The sequence below is a fragment of the Pongo pygmaeus genome, chromosome 15, assembly GCF_028885625.2.
Source record: "Pongo pygmaeus isolate AG05252 chromosome 15, NHGRI_mPonPyg2-v2.0_pri, whole genome shotgun sequence".
Taxonomy (NCBI): Eukaryota; Metazoa; Chordata; class Mammalia; order Primates; family Hominidae; genus Pongo; species Pongo pygmaeus.
The window spans coordinates 67,770,300-67,786,759 of record NC_072388.2 but is presented as its reverse complement, the minus strand read 5'-3'; the positions used below and the strand labels follow the sequence as shown (position 1 = coordinate 67,786,759).

The following is a 16,460-nucleotide window of genomic DNA, read 5'->3' as shown; positions in this document are numbered from 1 at the left end:
GGGGGAGTCAGGCTGCGAGAGAAAGGGAGAGGATGAGGTTCTGAGGATTCTGCCATGGTTTTTTTAGAAAAATCAAATCTGGATTTCAGGAACCTGCTTCCTGAAGGTAATGTAGGAGCTGGGCTGTTCCTCAAGGGAACCCCGGTGGAGTCTGCAGGCTGGCCTGCCATACAGAAAGCGCTCTCGTGTCTCCCGTGGTACTTGTATGTTATTTCTGAAGGCTGGTTCACTGGTTATAATGGATGGTATTCTCAGTCAGTCTCCTTCTGGAGAGGCCATCCTGGGAGCAGGTGGCTGAGACTCCGGCTTGGGAACGCGGTTGGATCTTTGTGGAAAGTCCCCAGGAGGCCCACCCGGAATCTCCCCCAGACTTCATCCAGAAGGGAGCCCTTTTGACCCTGACTCTGGAGTAGTCAGCAGGCTCTTGGGGATGGGCGAGGCTCTTGAGGTCCCACAGGACACATGTAAAATCCCACGAATGCAGACCTTAGTCCACCAGTTTGATAAATTGGCACACATCAGATTTTATGACCATTGAGCTGATGGATCAGGAGAGTAACAAGGTGAAGGTGGCTTTATCCATGAAAATCACAGCTGCAGCTGCTTCGTGCCAGTGATGAGTAGCTGCTAAGGAGTTTCAGCTGTTTGAGTGGCACATCTCTGGCATAGTTTGCCGGGGTGGCACATCCTCACAAAAACATCAGCCTGGAGGAGGACACGCAGGTCTCTCCGCAGCCCCCTGCCCCAGCCTTGAAGGGAAGTAGTCCGGGGCTTCCGGCAAGTTGCTCTCCAGTCAGCCCCATGAGGCTGCTGGCCTGGTTCCCATGGCTTCACTTGCTTTCTGGGGCTCCATGTCTCCTAGACAGGCTCCAGGAAAAGCATTTCCCTCTTCGTTGCTTCTTGGGATTCCCCGTGGGTGCTTGTTGGTTCTCGGAGAGATGGCGATCAGTCAGGAGTTGTGGGTGAGAAGCAGCCATGGCATCTCCAGGACAGGGTTGAGTTGGGGTCAGGGGGTGAGGGCCTAAGGATGTGACTCCCTGTCTCAGTTTCTTCAGGCCCAGGACTCAAAGTCCCCACCTCAGGGGACTCTTAGACCACCCTCTGGCCATTCCCACCTTCTCCTTATTGGTTCTCCCAACCCACTCTGACACCTTGCTCTGCAGGGCGTGCCTCCCTTGACCTCCTTGACTGTGTTTCTGACAAGGCCTTTAGGATGATCTCATTCTGCCCCTTACCCCGTGCCCCACACACCCCAGCACAGTCATCCACAAAGCACATGATTTGGTGGGTGGATTCAAGAAGTTCTTCAAGGAAAAAACATTTCCATCTTCCATCTTAGTCATTCCTTCCAATTCTAAGACGTTCATTCTCAGGAAACTCTTCCTTATGACCAGCCTCAGTTCATCTTGCTGCAGTTGAAACCTGTTTTGTCTTGTTCATCAACCAGTTGTGAGGTCCTGTCTTTCAACCTGTTAATCCAGGGATCATTTTTCATCTGCAGGGCACCCTTCTCCAGGGTCTCAGGATGCATGTCTGTCTTCTCACAGATATCAGCTTCTCCCACCCCCAGGCTGTCTTCCTTTCTACCCTCTGGTCCCCAAAAGGCTTTGAGTTCACTTCCCCCTTGGTGTAGGGTTGGAATGTATGCAAGAACACAGCTGGATTTTAAAACCACCTATTTGAAGTGGACTCAGGAATGCTGGGTCCCTGCTGGTGTTAGGGGTACAGTAGCCCCCACAGCTGCAGAAGGTGCTCTCCCACTAAGGTTTCTTGGTCCTTGCCTGGGATTGCCATTCAGTCCCCTTTCCTTCCCTTTGCTGCTGAGGCCATCTTGGGTCCCTGCTAACCCAGCACGCAGCGCATGATGTGTGCTTAGCTGTCCGGAAGGGGCCTGTGCTGGGCTTGCTGGGCATTGAGCCCATACTTGGTTGATCTGGAAGTCTGGACTTGGGTGCAGTAGAATGTCCGTCAGTTTTCTTTAAAGTGCTTCAGGCTTTGGGCCAAGAGCCTTGGGAGATTCTGCAGGGATCCCGAGAGGTACCATGATTTCTCAGTCAGCACTTTATCCCAGGACTCCCGGATTTGAATTCCCACATCTCCAAGATCCTAGAAAATCCAGCCAGAGGTCCTAAGCCTTGCAATTCCAGTGCCTCCACTTGGAATTCCAGGATGGGCATGAATTTTCTCACCTCTCCACCTGACCTGAGCATTTTGATTATATCAGTCATTGGATTAGTTTCTTCCCAGCCTGCAGGTTGGGCCTTAAACTCAGGCTGTTCTCCAAGGGCCCAGTTCAGCCACCAAGACCTCTGTCCAGGCTCACTTGACCCATGGGACCTGGCCATGGGCTGGCAAGGAGGATGGTAAGGAGAGAGGAGGAATGTGACCTCATAGCCTTCTTAACTCCCTTCCAACCACAGGGAGCTGCAGGGATGGGAGGGGCTTTGTCAGCACAGGTGTGTACCAGGTGTCCCTGCTGCTGGGGCTGGCTGGTTGTGACTCTCTCTGTCTTGTTGCCAGGCGGAGACAGCAGCCAATCGCATCTGCAAGGTGTTGGCCGTCAACCAGGAGAACGAGCAGCTTATGGAAGACTACGAGAAGTTGGCCAGTGATGTGGGTACCCCCTGGGTTCACCTGGCCTGACTCTAGCAAGAGTCAGTCCCCTAGAATGTGTACCTCCAAATCTTTCCTTGGAGCATAGTCCCAGGCTGGTATAGTCTCTGATCCCAATACTGCTAGTCCAGGGCAGCCTGAGCTCTGTTGTGGCTCTCCCAGAAAGTAGTGAGGTGGGGGCAGAGGCCAGTCCCTGAGTTATCATGAGCCTAGGATATCCCTTTGCCTCTCAGGGTCTTCTTGTTTTTTTCACTTGTCAAGTGAGAGTTGAGCCAGGGGATATCAGAGCCTTTCCAGACTGGTGTACTCTTAGTCTGTGAGTTTTGCTTCAGTGATAAAAGGAGCACATCTGGTTCTAAGAGGGTGAGGGTAGGGTTTTTGGTAAATTAGTGCCGGCTCAGGCTAGCATAGCAGCTACCAAACGTAGCAGCTGTCCCCTACTGTTCAGGGAACAGGATTGCACAGTGCTGGGTTTCCTGTTCTGTCATTGGCTACATTTGGGTTAAGCCTCCTCTTCTTGAAAGAATTAAGCCCTTTGAGCTGCTCAGCCCAGCCTCTTGGTGGATCTGCTGCCCAGCATAGTAAGAACCCAGGTTCTGGAGCCCAAGTGCCCGGGTTTAAATTTCTGCCATTCCAGCCAGGTCACCTTGGCAAGTTACAGGAGCTGGTAGGGCCTCAGTTGCCTCCTCTGTAACATGCAGATGATCACAGCCCTTAGCTTCGTAGTGTTTCTGTGATGATTCAGATGAGTCCATGTGTGTGATGTGCCTGGCCCCCTGCAGGTGTTCAGTGTATTCCTATTGTCATGTGCACCCCTCCACCTTCTCCACCACCATCACCTTGGCCCAAGGAAAATAGTCCAGGCCGTGCCTGCTTGTGCTCCAGGCCAGCTCTCTGCCCAGAAGCGAGCCTCTTCCCTTTTAAGTCAGAGACCCACATTCTAGATTCCTAGGAAGTCAGATGGCAAGAACTTCTGGAAATAGCTGTTAACCCCCTCCATGGTATAGATGAGGAAACTGAGGCCCAGCCAGTTAGAACCTGGTACTAAAACCCAGGTTTCCTTCCTGCCTTTTAGTTGCACTAACTTCACAGCAGGTCTATGGGTCTTCCCTTAGCAAAGCAGGGAGGTTGAGTGATGTGACTGTGAGTCGATGTACCCTAGTAGCCAGGCTTCACGAAGCCTGTGGTTCTCAGAGGGAACAACACCCTGGAAGCTGGCTTCATGGCCTGGGAATGTCGGTAGTTGGGAAGGAGTGTGCTATTAGGAGAGACCCCGTCCCCATGTGGGAAGGGCTGTTGGGAGGAAAGGGAGGCTGGCCCTAGCACACTCCCTCCCCGCGTCCTCACCTCCTGCCCCCACCACCTTCCCGCCCTAGCTGTTGGAGTGGATCCGCCGCACAATCCCGTGGCTGGAGAACCGGGTGCCCGAGAACACCATGCATGCCATGCAGCAGAAGCTGGAGGATTTCCGGGACTACCGGCGCCTGCACAAGCCGCCCAAGGTGCAGGAGAAGTGCCAGCTGGAGATCAACTTCAACACGCTGCAGACCAAGCTGCGGCTCAGCAACCGGCCTGCCTTCATGCCCTCTGAGGGCAGGATGGTCTCGGTGAGCGCTGGGGGTGAGCCTGGGCCCCCAGACTGGACTGCCTCCACCTCTGAGCTGCTCCTAGTTGTGGTCAAATTCAGCTTTATGGGGGTGTGGATAGGCGTGTTTGCTTCTACCTACATACACTGCTCCAGAAGTCACTTCCCCCTTCCAGTTACCACCCAGGCTCAAGCCCAGACTCGGCCATGTGGGGCAGCCCCCTCTGCCCAGACCATTCTGGGTCAGGCTTGCCCTTCCAGACCCCTGAGCATCTGCTCCAGACCTCCCTCTCACAAAAAATCATCCCTGTGAACACAATGCTTTTGACACCCTGAACCAAACAGGGCATAATTGAATCACAGTAAAGTTGATTTCTACTTCCATGGAATCTTAAGTAGTTAAAAAATATTATTATTTAAGTAATAGTTGTGTGGGGTTTTTTGGGTAGTATATTTCAAAGATACAAATAAGCAAAATACAGAACATAGAAATTACTGAAAATCTTACTACCCAGTATCAACTTAAAAAAAAAGATTTTAATCTTTTTAGTTTTTTCATGTAAATATTTGAGGGAATCCTAAAGCATATGTATTTGAAATTAAACATTTTTCCCCGTTTTTGTACTCAAATGTCCACTGACAAATAACTAAGTCCTGTTTTATATAATAAGCTGCTTTAAGAAAACCCCCAATCTTACATTATATTCTGACCAGCTTTCGATGTCATAAAATACTCTTCTTTTAGGTTATTTTTGTTATTCATCCCCCTTGACCCTGTCCCCACAACTTAGGGAAAAATTTCATAAGCCAGAGAAACACACAGAAGAAAATGTAAGAAATTTGCCATGACGGAGCTTTTTGTCCTTAAGTGAAAAGTAATAGGAGTGTCATGGGCATGTGAGAGGTCTAGAAGGGGAGGGTGAAAGACAGCATTGTGGGGAGACAGCAGCCCAGGGGGTTGTGGAGGGAGAATACGCTGCAAGTGTGTATGCAGTTTGGAAAATTGCAGTCATTTCGGGGCTCCCAGGCTGAATCATCAGTAGCTTTTAGGTGGCCAGAGCCACTGCTAGCCTAAGGGTGCTCTATGAGAATTAGACAAAGTACCCTTTCTGGGGGACAGATGTAGCTTGGCCTGGGGACATGTGGTGGGGAGGGTGGCTTGCAGGGTGCAGCCCCAGTGACTGTCCAGCTGGGCACCGTTGCACAAACTGGAGGCATGGCCCTGTCTGAAGGGGCGTGTGGGTTTGCACTCAGCATCTGTCCTCCCAGAATTTTGGCCAGCTCACCCAGGCCGGGGTCCCTGTAGGCTCCAGGTTACTGCCCAGAGGCCTGAGTCCATGAATGGATCCAGGACCGTGGGGAGGCCGGGCAGCTGCAGTGCCTGCTTGCCTCATTGCGCATTGTTGGTCTGTTTACCTGGGGGGCCCTTTGCCTTAGCACATGTGTGACCTCTGTGATCGGTTAGAGTCCTGTGGGAAACCAGTCCTAGTCAGGGAGACTCTGGGGCCCTTTCCCCACAGGTCTCTATTCTCAAAGTCCCATAGCTGGGTGACCAATGTAGATGCAGGTCCCACACCTTGCCCAGGAGGCCTGGCTCCTGGGAGCCCAGAAAATACCAGTGGGAGATGGGAGGTACGGTGGGGCAGCCTGGCTAAGGTGGATATGGGGCAGAGATAGGGAAGAGGCTCTTCCTGGAAGGCATGGGGCACCAGGGGTCTAGGGGGCCAGGGGACCTGAAGCCTAGGCCCGAGCCAGACCCTGACCCTGTACCTCCCATCCCCACAGGACATCAACAATGCCTGGGGCTGCCTGGAGCAGGTGGAGAAGGGCTATGAGGAGTGGTTGCTGAACGAGATCCGGAGGCTGGAGCGACTGGACCACCTGGCAGAGAAGTTCCGGCAGAAGGCCTCCATCCACGAGGCCTGGACTGACGGTGAGGCCAGCCCAGCCTCCTGCCTCCCCCCAGTGCTTCACTTTCCTACTCTTCAGCCCAGCCAGCAGCCACTATGCTATTCTTTGCTTTTCATTTGTTTCATTTGGTCTCTTACTGGTTTCATGGCTTTAGGCAAGTTCATTGGCCTTCTGGTCGCCTCAGCTTCCTCATCTGTAAAGTGGGGATAATAATAGTACCAACCTCACAGGCTTGTAAGAATTGAATCAGTTAATACATAATGAAGTTCTGAGGAGAGTTCCTGCATAGTGCAGTGCTGTGTGAGTGTTCACTTTGCAGTCAAATCCTCTACCCCCTGAGTGTTCACTTTGTGTTTCTGTTTTTTGGAGGGTTTTTTGGAGATGGAATTGTGCTCTTGCTACCCAGGATCGAGTGCAATGACGGAATCGGCTCACTGCAACCTCTGCTTCCCTGGTTCAAGCAATTCTCCTGCCCCAGCCTCCCTAGTAGCTGGGACTACAGGTGCCTGCCACCATTCCCAGCTAATTTTTGTATTTTCAGTTTCACCATGTTGGTCAGGCTGCTTTTGAACTCCTGATCTCAGGTGATCCACCTGCTTCTGCCTCCTGAAGTGTTGGGATTACAGGCGTGAGCCACTGTGCCCAGCCGTATGATGTCATCTTAAGGAATTATGTCTGCAAAACCCTATTTCCAAATAAGGTTCCATCTTGAGGTTCTGGGTTGACATGAGTTTTATGGGGGACCCCATTCAACCTAATTCAGCCTCCTCATAGGGTTGTTGTGAGGCTTAAATATTATAGTACATTGCATGCTTATGATTTTCATCTGTTCAGTTCTTTTTCCTTTATTTCCTGGCCTCCAATTACAGTGAACCAGCCTTTGCCTTAGCACATGTGTATCCCTGTTACTCCAACCTTGAGGCTCTTGGGGACATGTCTGGTGTCTGCTTATTGGCAGCTAAGGTGAACTCTGAAGAGAGAGGATCATACCTAGGATAGTATTTTCCCCAGAACCTGGACCAGGGCTGGAGGTGAGGAACAGGCTGCCCATCTGCTGGGGCCCCTCAGACCATTTCAGCTGGAGTCTGGGACAGACCTATTGGCCAGCGGAGCTCAATGCCCTAACACTCCCCCATTCAACCCTGTTTTGTACTCCTCAGACCTTAGGTTGGAGATGAGAAGGAAGAACCATACCCCAAAGCCATTTGGGAGTGGCTTGGCTTGGCTTGGTGTAGGGCAGCGGTCCCCAGCCTTGTTGGCACCAGGGACCAGTTTCGTGGAAGACAGTTTTTCCACAGAGTAGGGAGGAGGCAGATGCTTTCAGGATGACTGTTCTACTTCGGATGATCAGGCATTAGATTCTCATAAGGAGCACACAACCTAGATCCCTCACATGTGCAGTTCATAATAGGGTTTGAGCTCCTGTGAGAATCTAATGCCACCCCTGACTCAACAGGAGGCGGAGCTCAGGTGGTAATGCTCACTCACCTGCTGGCTCACCTCCTGCTGTTTGGCCCAGTTCCTAACAGGCCACAGACCGGTACCACTCTATGGCCCGGGGAGTGGGGACCCCTGGTGTAGAGGATGGGAGTGTGCTTGACTGGCTAAGGGGGGTTGGGTCTAGTTCCTCTTTGTAAGTACAAATGCTGGGCTTTGCACACAATGGTAAGAGGTTGCTGCCCCCACATCCACTGTGCGTGTATGGAGTTATTTATCCAGGCGTGGATGGGGCAGAGTGGAGGAGGCATAGTGGGGATTGCACTGATTCATCACGTGGCTTCTATCGGGTCCAGCTCACAGCCAACGTACAGAGCAAAGATTGACCTCGTCGCCTTGCCAGCCATCAGCAGGGGCATGAGAAGTGCTGGCATGCTGGCACAGCCTCTGGGGAAAGCAGTTTGGCCACATATTCAGGTCTACCAATTTTACTACACTCTAACCTGGGAATTCCATTTCTTGAGACTGTCTAAAGAATCCATCCTGGGCGGGAGGAGTGGCAGCGGCCAGGCAGCCCAGTTTCGTAAAGGCTGTCAGCGCGCCGCAGCCCACAGACACCCAGCACGTGCCCTCCCTGCCGCCAGGATGCCCAAGAGGAAGGTCAGCTCCGCTGAAGGAGCCACCAAGGAAGAGCCCAAGAGGAGATCGGCGCGGTTGTCAGCTAAACCTCCTGCAAAAGTGGAAGCAAAGCCGAAAAAGGCAGCAGCGAAGGATAAATCTTCAGACAAAAAAGTGCAAACAAAAGGGAAAAAGGGAGCAAAGGGAAAACAGGCCGAAGTGGCTAACCAAGAAACTAAAGAAGATTTACCTGCAGAAACCGGGGAAACGAAAACTGAGGAGAGTTCAGCCTCTGATGAGGCAGGAGAGAAAGGAGCCAAGTCCGATTAATACCATATACCATGTCTTATCAGTAGTCCCTGTCTCCCTTCTTGTACAATCCAGAGGAATATTTTTATCAACTATTTTGTAAATGCAAGCTTTTTAGTAGCTCTAGAAACATTTTTAAGAAGGAGGGAATCCCACCTCATCCCATTTTTTAAGTGTAAATGCTTTTTTTTAAGAGGTGAAATCATTTGCTGGTTGGTTATTTTTTGGTACAACCAGAAAATAGTGTGGGATATTGAATTATGGGAGGCTTTGACTGTCTCGGGTGTCAGCTTAACATTCCATAGGTGGGGGGTTAGTTTTTATATCCTATAATACAAAGCATATTAAATGGCAATATGGAGTCAGTGCTGCATTTAATGTCTTGAACATTTTCAATTACTTCTGTTCCCATGTTGTTTTTTAGTAGAATTGTTTCCTGAAGAAAACCACTGTTTGATCATGGCTCTCCCTGTCAGAATTGTGTGCACTCTGTAACATCTTTGGTTGTGGTAGTCCTGTTTTCCTAATAACTTTGTTACTGTGCTGTGAAAGATTACAAATTTGAATATGTAGTGTACGTGCTATTCAGTTGTGAACTGGTGGGCCGTATGTAACAGCTGACCAACATGTGAAGATACTGGTACTTGATAGCCTCTTAAGGAAAATTTGCTTCCAAATTTTAAGCTGGAAAGTCACTGGAATGACTTTAAAAAAGAATTACAATACATGGCTTTTTAGAATTTCGTTACGTATGTTAAGAATTGTGTACACATTGAAACGTCTGTACTGATCCTCAGCCAATAAAATCTCAATTATGAAAATACAAAAAAAAAAGAATCCATCCTGAACGTGGAGACATCCACACTAGGGCAAGCTGAGGGGCCAGCACCCCACAGTAGGCCAGTGAAGGGTTAGGGCAGTGGACATGTAGCCTTTCAGCAGACGTCTACATGAGAAGACTATGGAGCCAGGGTAGAAATTCCAATAATGTGCCGCTGATTTTCTTTTTTTTTTTTTGAGACGGAGTCTTACTCTGTCACCAGGCTGGAGTGCAGTGGCTCACTGCAACCTCCAACTCCCTGGTTCAAGCGATTCTCCTGCCTCAGCCTCCCGAGTAGCTGGGATTACAGGCATGTGCCACCACGCCCAGCTAATTTTTGTATTTTTAGTAGACACAGGGTTTCACCATGTTGGCCAGGATGGTCTCCATCTCCTGACCTCGTGATCTGCCCGCCTCGGCCTCCCAAAGTGCTGGGATTACAGGTGGGAGCCACCGTGCCTGGCCAATGTGCTGCTAAGTATTTTAAAAGCAGAACACATAATTTAAATATGCCCAAAGAATATCCACATAAGGAAAGACTGAATAGGAGTGGATAAGTAGGCTTACCTGTAATTTTTTTTCTAAACATGATATATTACCATTCTGTTTTAAAGAAGAAAGAGTTGGGGGAAGGAAAGAAATGCTGCCTGGGGACACAGCCTTGGCTCCCAGCCCAGCCTTATTTATTGAGACGGGCTGAGCATCCCAGCAGCAGAGGGTTGGGTATGTGAGTGAGGGAGGCCGGGCCAGTCCCTGTCCTGTGCCTGTCAACTTCACAAGGCAGCTGGTGAGCATCGTCTAGCAATGGCCCTGGGAGGTCGTTTCTTGTTCCTGCTTTCCTCCTGTGGAAACAAATTTAAGAAACGCAAGACCTGCTCGTGCCCTGTATAGAGAGGGCAGTGTGTCTGAGGGTCAGAGAAGGCGCTAGCCACTATCGGGTTCTGTGCAGAGTGCACTGGACACGCTGACCCAGGGAAGGGGCCCCTGCAGGGCTGCTGGCAGCCAGTGACGATAACAGGGGACATTCTAAAGGCAGGGTACCCCTGAGGTGCTTGGGTTGTTTTTTTCCTGGTTATACCAGAGGGTGTGGATGGCTGTGTTTCCCGCTGTGTGTATAGGTCATGCCCTATGCGTTCCCACAGACTCCTGCATAGCCTTCCTACGTAGACACTTTCATGGCCTTGGAAGTGCTCTGAGGAGAGAGTGCTTTTCCCCGTTGTGCCCGTGGGTGGATGTTCTAGTTGCGCATCTGCTTTTGCACCCTGCAGATCCCTGCACGGGGGGCACCTCCTTGAGAAGCACCCCCAGAAGTGGAGCTCCTGGGGCCCTGAGGGGTGGGCGGTTGGGACCAAGGAGATGCTTCTCACTCCTGCTCAGCCATGTGGCCCTCTCTCAACCCAGGCAAAGAGGCCATGCTGCGACAGAAGGACTATGAGACAGCCACCCTCTCGGAGATCAAGGCCCTGCTCAAGAAGCATGAGGCCTTCGAGAGTGACCTGGCTGCCCACCAGGACCGCGTGGAGCAGATTGCCGCCATTGCACAGGAGCTCAAGTAGGTAGCCCCAGACACCCCTACGCTGTGGTGAGGGGCTGAGGCTGGGCTTTCTCAGCTGCTGGGGGAGGTGGGGGTGTGGCCATGGAAGATGGGGAGGGTGAGTACAGGTGGGTGCCCAGGTGGGGAGGGAGTCAACGCAGGAGACAAATATCTCTCCTGGTGCGGAAGGAGCCTGGGACCACTGCCTTCCTGTTAAAGGCCACCAGTTCTCGCCTGTAGCTAGTACAGGAGCAGAGGGTGACCAAGACTTGGTTCTGAGCTTTCTTGTTGGGCCTCGAGGGCTCCCTGCCATTGGCCATTGGGGTGAAGGCTGGTGTCACCTCCAGCCATGACTGGGGAAGGGGTCTTCTTTGGTCTCCTCTCTGCCAGTCTCCTGAAAGAGGGGAGGGGTGGAAGAAGTACCTGGAAGGTCTCTTGAAGGGAGCGCCCCTGGCTCTTCCCAGCACCACCAGCCACCCCACTGACAGCCTCAGGGAGAGGGAGATGGGCCGTGAAATTAACCTGGGTCCCCCGACTTCCTTGTCTCTTCCCTCCCCAGTGAGCTGGACTATTATGACTCACCCAGTGTCAACGCCCGTTGCCAAAAGATCTGTGACCAGTGGGACAATCTGGGGGCCCTAACTCAGAAGCGAAGGGAAGCTCTGGAGGTGAGGGGTCCCAGAGGGAGATCTAGGCCCATATCCGGCAGCCCTGTGGTGCCCCTTCCTGCTTCTTGACTCTCTTTGCTTTGGGCTAAAAGACTCTATGGGTTCCCCAGACCTCCCCCAACCCTGGCCTAAATGTGGAGGATTCACTTTGGCATAGGATTTGGACTTTGCCCTCATGGCAGTGCCTCCTCTCTTGCCCTCACGTGTCTCATCCTCCCAGTTTAGTGTGCTTTACAGCCCAACCCCAGCCATTTGAGAACCCTCCTATTCTACACACCAGACTCTGGGAGCCAGGCCAGGTGACTGTGATGTGAGATGGTTCATATACCTGGCAGGAAGAGCTTGTTCTTTCTGCCTGATTGAGTCAGTGCTTCTAGACCTGGGGCTCACCAGGAGGATCTCGATAGGAGTGGGGGATGATTCTGGACATCACTGTACTAACCCTTACCCTATTTGGCACTCCCAGCGGACCGAGAAACTGCTGGAGACCATTGACCAGCTGTACTTGGAGTATGCCAAGCGGGCTGCACCCTTCAACAACTGGATGGAGGGGGCCATGGAGGACCTGCAGGACACCTTCATTGTGCACACCATTGAGGAGATCCAGGTGAGCCCCACCCCACTCCCCAGAGGCTGGCTCCCCTGGGGCCCCTGGCCCATGCTCTGTGGGTCACTTTTGCAGGACTGCCCCTGAGGAAGAGCATCCCAAGGATTTTATAGACCCAGAACCTTTGCATTTGACTTATTTTGACATGATAATATATGTGCATGGTCTAAAATTTAAAAAAAATTAACAACGGTTTATGATAGGGTCTCCCTCTGACTCCTTATCCCCCAGCCCCTAGTTCTCTCCGCAAAGGTAAGAATTTGACTACAGTCTCTGCACACAAGCAAATATGTTTGTTTCCATGCTTTGTACCCTTTTTGTATAAAACAAAAAGTACCTTTTATTATATACCATATTCTGAACCTTGATTTTTATTTATTTATTTTTTTAGAGACAAGGTCTCACTCTGTCACCCAGGCTGGAGTGCAGTGGTGGGATCATAGCTCACTGCAGCTTCCAACTCCTGGGCTTAAGCGATCCTCCTGCTGCAGCCTCCCTAGTAGCTGGGACTACAGGCTCACATCACCATGCCTGGCTAATTTTTTCATTTTTATTTTTGTGGAAGTGAGGTTTTTTTCTTTGTTGCCCAGGCTGGTCTTGAACTCCTGGCTTCAAGAGATCCTCCTATTTCAGCCTTCCAAAGTGCTGGGATTACAGGCATGAGTCACTGTGCTCAGCTGTGAACCTTGATTTTTAATGTAACGTTTATTTGGAGCTCATTTCACATCAATTAGCAGCTTCCTCAATCTTTCATGCAGCTGCAGAGTACTGGATTTAAAAGGTTTTGCCAGGAGCTAAGGAAGCTCATGTTGTGGGAGGTCATCTGGGGAGTGAGCCTCTGGGGCAGCCCTTCTCCCTGACCTGGGAGGTGGTGAACACACCAGAGAGGTTGCTGCTAATTTGACCAGCCCTAAGGATGAAGCTGTTGCTTTTGATGACTGTGGCTTCACCTTCCTGTAGCCATACCTGCCATCCCGGTTCTCAGCCACCAGAATCTTTGAATTGATGTCTCCTGGTCTCCCAGCTGGTGTGGAACTCAACCTCCATGGCCCTTCCACTCACTTCTAGCGCTCCCATTGTTCCTCTTGCCCACATATTCCCATCTCTGTCCAGGGACTGACCACAGCCCATGAGCAGTTCAAGGCCACCCTCCCTGATGCCGACAAGGAGCGCCTGGCCATACTGGGCATCCACAACGAGGTGTCCAAGATTGTCCAGACCTACCACGTCAATATGGCGGGCACCAACCCCTACACAACCATCACGCCTCAGGAGATCAATGGCAAATGGGACCACGTGAGTTGAAGGGCATGGGCCGAGCCATCGTAAGTTTCATAAAGGCAGGGATTTTTGTCCATTTTAATTGATTTTTGTCAATTTCATTAAAAATTGTCATATAGTAAACACTCATTGTTTGTCCAAATGTCAAATGACTAGATTTCCAGAACAGGTTGACACCTTTACTCCTGTTCTGTTACTGACCGGCCCTTCCCCTTCTGGGTCCTCCATTTCCTCATCTCGCACATGGGCAGATGGCTGACCCGTCCTGAAAGTCGCCTTGTTGTTCCTGCTCCAGGTGCGGCAGCTGGTGCCACGGAGGGACCAAGCTCTGACGGAGGAGCATGCCCGACAGCAGCACAATGAGAGGCTACGCAAGCAGTTTGGGGCCCAGGCCAATGTCATCGGGCCCTGGATCCAGACCAAGATGGAGGTGGGTCCCATGCTGGGAAGCAGTGCTGGGGCTCCCACCCCTCCCCACACTATTTCGGCCAGCCAGGCTGCCTGTCTCCCTGGGTGGGACCCATAGAGGACTGAGGCCCGGAGCCCACCATGGGTCTGTTGTCCTGTAGAAGGCTATGGGGGCCTATGTGAGGAAGCCCTGCTGGCAGTATCTGATTTGGGAGCAAAGACATATGAGGACACCACTAAGAAGCTGCCTGTGGGCTCACGCCTGTAATCCCAGCACTTTGGGAGGCTGAGGCAGGTGGATCACCTGAGGTCAGGAGTTCGAGACTAGCCTGGCCAACATGGTGAAACCCCGCCATCTCTACTAAAAATACAAAAATCAGCCGGGTGTGATAATGTGTGCCTGTAATCCCAGCTACTTGGGAGCCTGAGGCAGGAGAATCACTTGAACCCGGGGGATGGAGGTTGCAGTGAGCTGAGATTACGCCATTGCACTGCAGCTTGGGCAACAGAGCAAGGCTCTGTCTCAAAAAAAAAAAAAAAAAGCTGCCTATGAAAGTCCCATAGGAGGGTCAGTTCCTGAGCGCCTGATCCAGCTTAATCCCTTTGATGTCTCTTGTTGACCAGGCCTCCCCTTCCTCTCCTCCTCCTCCTTCTCCTGAGCAATGAGCCTGGTCAAAGAAGATGATTGATCTTCCCAGAAAGAGAACTGAACCCCAGTGGAGCACAGAATTGTTTGCTGAATTGTGTGGGGTGGAGAGTGGGGTGCTTTAGCAGATCAGGAAAGGGGCCCTGCTTGGCTAGAGCATGACCTCCTGAGTTCCTTAAGATCAGAGACCATGTTGAGTTCACATTGGTATGTGTCGCTCCCCCGCACCCCTGCCAGCACATTGTCCTTAGTAGACAGGCAGGAAATATCTACTGGATTGAATTGAGTGGACAGAAAGTGCTTTCACAAACAAGGGTTGTTTACATGGATGAATAACAGACAGAAATGGGCATTAGGCCTGGCCTGCAGGGATGGATGCGATTCAGGTGGGCCAGGGCAGGCATCCCAGGAGGCGGAACAGCAGGAGCAAGAGCATGGGTACTGAGGAGGTGAGTGAGGTCTGCCGAGGCTACGAGGATCCTGGTTCAGTGGGTCCCTGAGATGGACAAGACTTGGGAAAGGGGCATTTGAATGGCAAGCAGAGGAGTGAATATTTAGGTTAGAACTGACCCTGCATCCCCTTCCTGAGGCTGACAGGTACTTGAGAGTTGGTAGGTATTTCATCCAATGATAACAGTGCTTGTTATATATCTCTGTAGTGCTGTTTCCATACCTAGGAGCACCCATGCTAAAAGTGTCTTACTAATTACCAGTGATGGCCTCCTTAGGGCTGGGATGGGAACTGAGAATCATTTGAGGGCTTAACAGGTGATTTTGGAGGCCCCAGTCCCCACCCTATGGGAGCAGAGTGAGGTGGTCTGACAAGGTGCTTCCTTCCCGGTGAGCAGGAGATCGGGAGGATCTCCATTGAGATGCACGGGACCCTGGAGGACCAGCTCAGCCACCTGCGGCAGTATGAGAAGAGTATCGTCAACTACAAGCCAAAGATTGATCAGCTGGAGGGCGACCACCAGCTCATCCAGGAGGCACTCATCTTTGACAACAAGCACACCAACTACACCATGGAGGTGGGTGGGGTTGGCCTTGTTCCTCTTGGGGAGCCCGTGTCCCCTTCCGCTCTTCCTCCTGGGTGGGGAAGTCTCCAAGGGAACAGGTCATAGTTGGAGGATAAATTCACTTCACCCCTGAAGCCTCACACTTCAATTTTTAGTACCTTCTGCTTTCCCAAGGAATGTGTTGAGAATGCACATTTCTAGGCCCTGTCTCTAGAATTTGCTTCACTAGTTCTGGGGTGGAGTTCAGAATAAGCACTTCTGGCGGTTCTGGGTGCTGGTGGGTTCCAAACACTGGCTCAGGCACCTGCTTTGAAAATGGCTACTTGTTTTAACTGTGAAAGAGTATGTATGTGTTTGTGTGTGGCTGTGGGGTTGGAGGTTTGGGGAATCACGCATTTTTTTGTCTCAATCTTTCCTACCCCCAAATCTGCCCTCCTTCCTGACCTGACCCCCATTGGCAAGTCCTGGTTTCTTTGCTCTCCCAGGCAGAGGCTGCCACCCTGCCCCTTGGTCATCTAGGGTCCCTGTCTTAGTAGGTTGTCCTTGTCCTGGTTCCCCTTCCTCTGGTGACACTCAGCCACACAGAAGGCCAAGTTTGATGGCTTTGGCCATGGTTGGGGAGTAGGGTGGGCAGGGGCCCCCAGGAGCCCAGGCCTGGGACCCCTTTGCTGACAGGCTCCTTGCCGTCCTGCAGCACATCCGTGTGGGCTGGGAGCAGCTGCTCACCACCATCGCCAGGACCATCAATGAGGTGGAGAACCAGATCCTGACCCGGGATGCCAAGGGCATTAGCCAGGAGCAGATGAATGAGTTCCGGGCCTCCTTCAACCACTTTGACCGGGTGAGAGCCCCATCCTGTGCTTTCTTAGTGCAGCCCCCAACCCCTGCCCCAGGGCCCTGGAGGGCACTTCCCCGGGACGTGGGCTGCCATGCAAGTGAGGAGGGAGAGAAAGGGGAAACTGCCGTCAGCCTGCCCTGACTCAATGCACCCCGCAAAACCAGCCTTG

General features: G+C 51.7%; 2 protein-coding genes across 4 annotated transcripts in view; both read left to right on the top strand.

Annotated features, from left to right (window-relative positions):
- The window catches only part of ACTN1 (actinin alpha 1), a 105,144-nt gene that overhangs the window by 83,206 nt on the left and 5,478 nt on the right, over positions 1-16,460 (top strand). For all 3 annotated transcript variants that reach the window (XM_054447520.2, XM_054447521.2, XM_063651687.1), the window contains exons 9-18: positions 2,521-2,613; positions 3,990-4,220; positions 5,984-6,131; positions 10,695-10,845; positions 11,387-11,495; positions 11,962-12,102; positions 13,216-13,398; positions 13,679-13,813; positions 15,286-15,465; positions 16,148-16,294. In XM_054447520.2, the coding sequence (XP_054303495.2) occupies positions 2,521-2,613; positions 3,990-4,220; positions 5,984-6,131; positions 10,695-10,845; positions 11,387-11,495; positions 11,962-12,102; positions 13,216-13,398; positions 13,679-13,813; positions 15,286-15,465; positions 16,148-16,294 (1,518 nt within the window). The remainder of the gene's footprint in view (positions 1-2,520; positions 2,614-3,989; positions 4,221-5,983; positions 6,132-10,694; positions 10,846-11,386; positions 11,496-11,961; positions 12,103-13,215; positions 13,399-13,678; positions 13,814-15,285; positions 15,466-16,147; positions 16,295-16,460) is intronic.
- LOC129012148 (uncharacterized) lies at positions 6,343-8,640 on the top strand. Its single transcript, XM_063651688.1, has one exon. The coding sequence runs from the start codon at positions 7,772-7,774 to the stop codon at positions 8,492-8,494; it is 723 nt and encodes a 240-aa protein (XP_063507758.1). The 5' UTR covers positions 6,343-7,771; the 3' UTR covers positions 8,495-8,640.

Bases quoted from the DNA above. Each gene is read 5' to 3' on its own strand.
- LOC129012148 (XM_063651688.1), top strand. From the start codon at position 7,772: ATGGTAAGAGGTTGCTGCCCCCACATCCACTGTGCGTGTATGGAGTTA.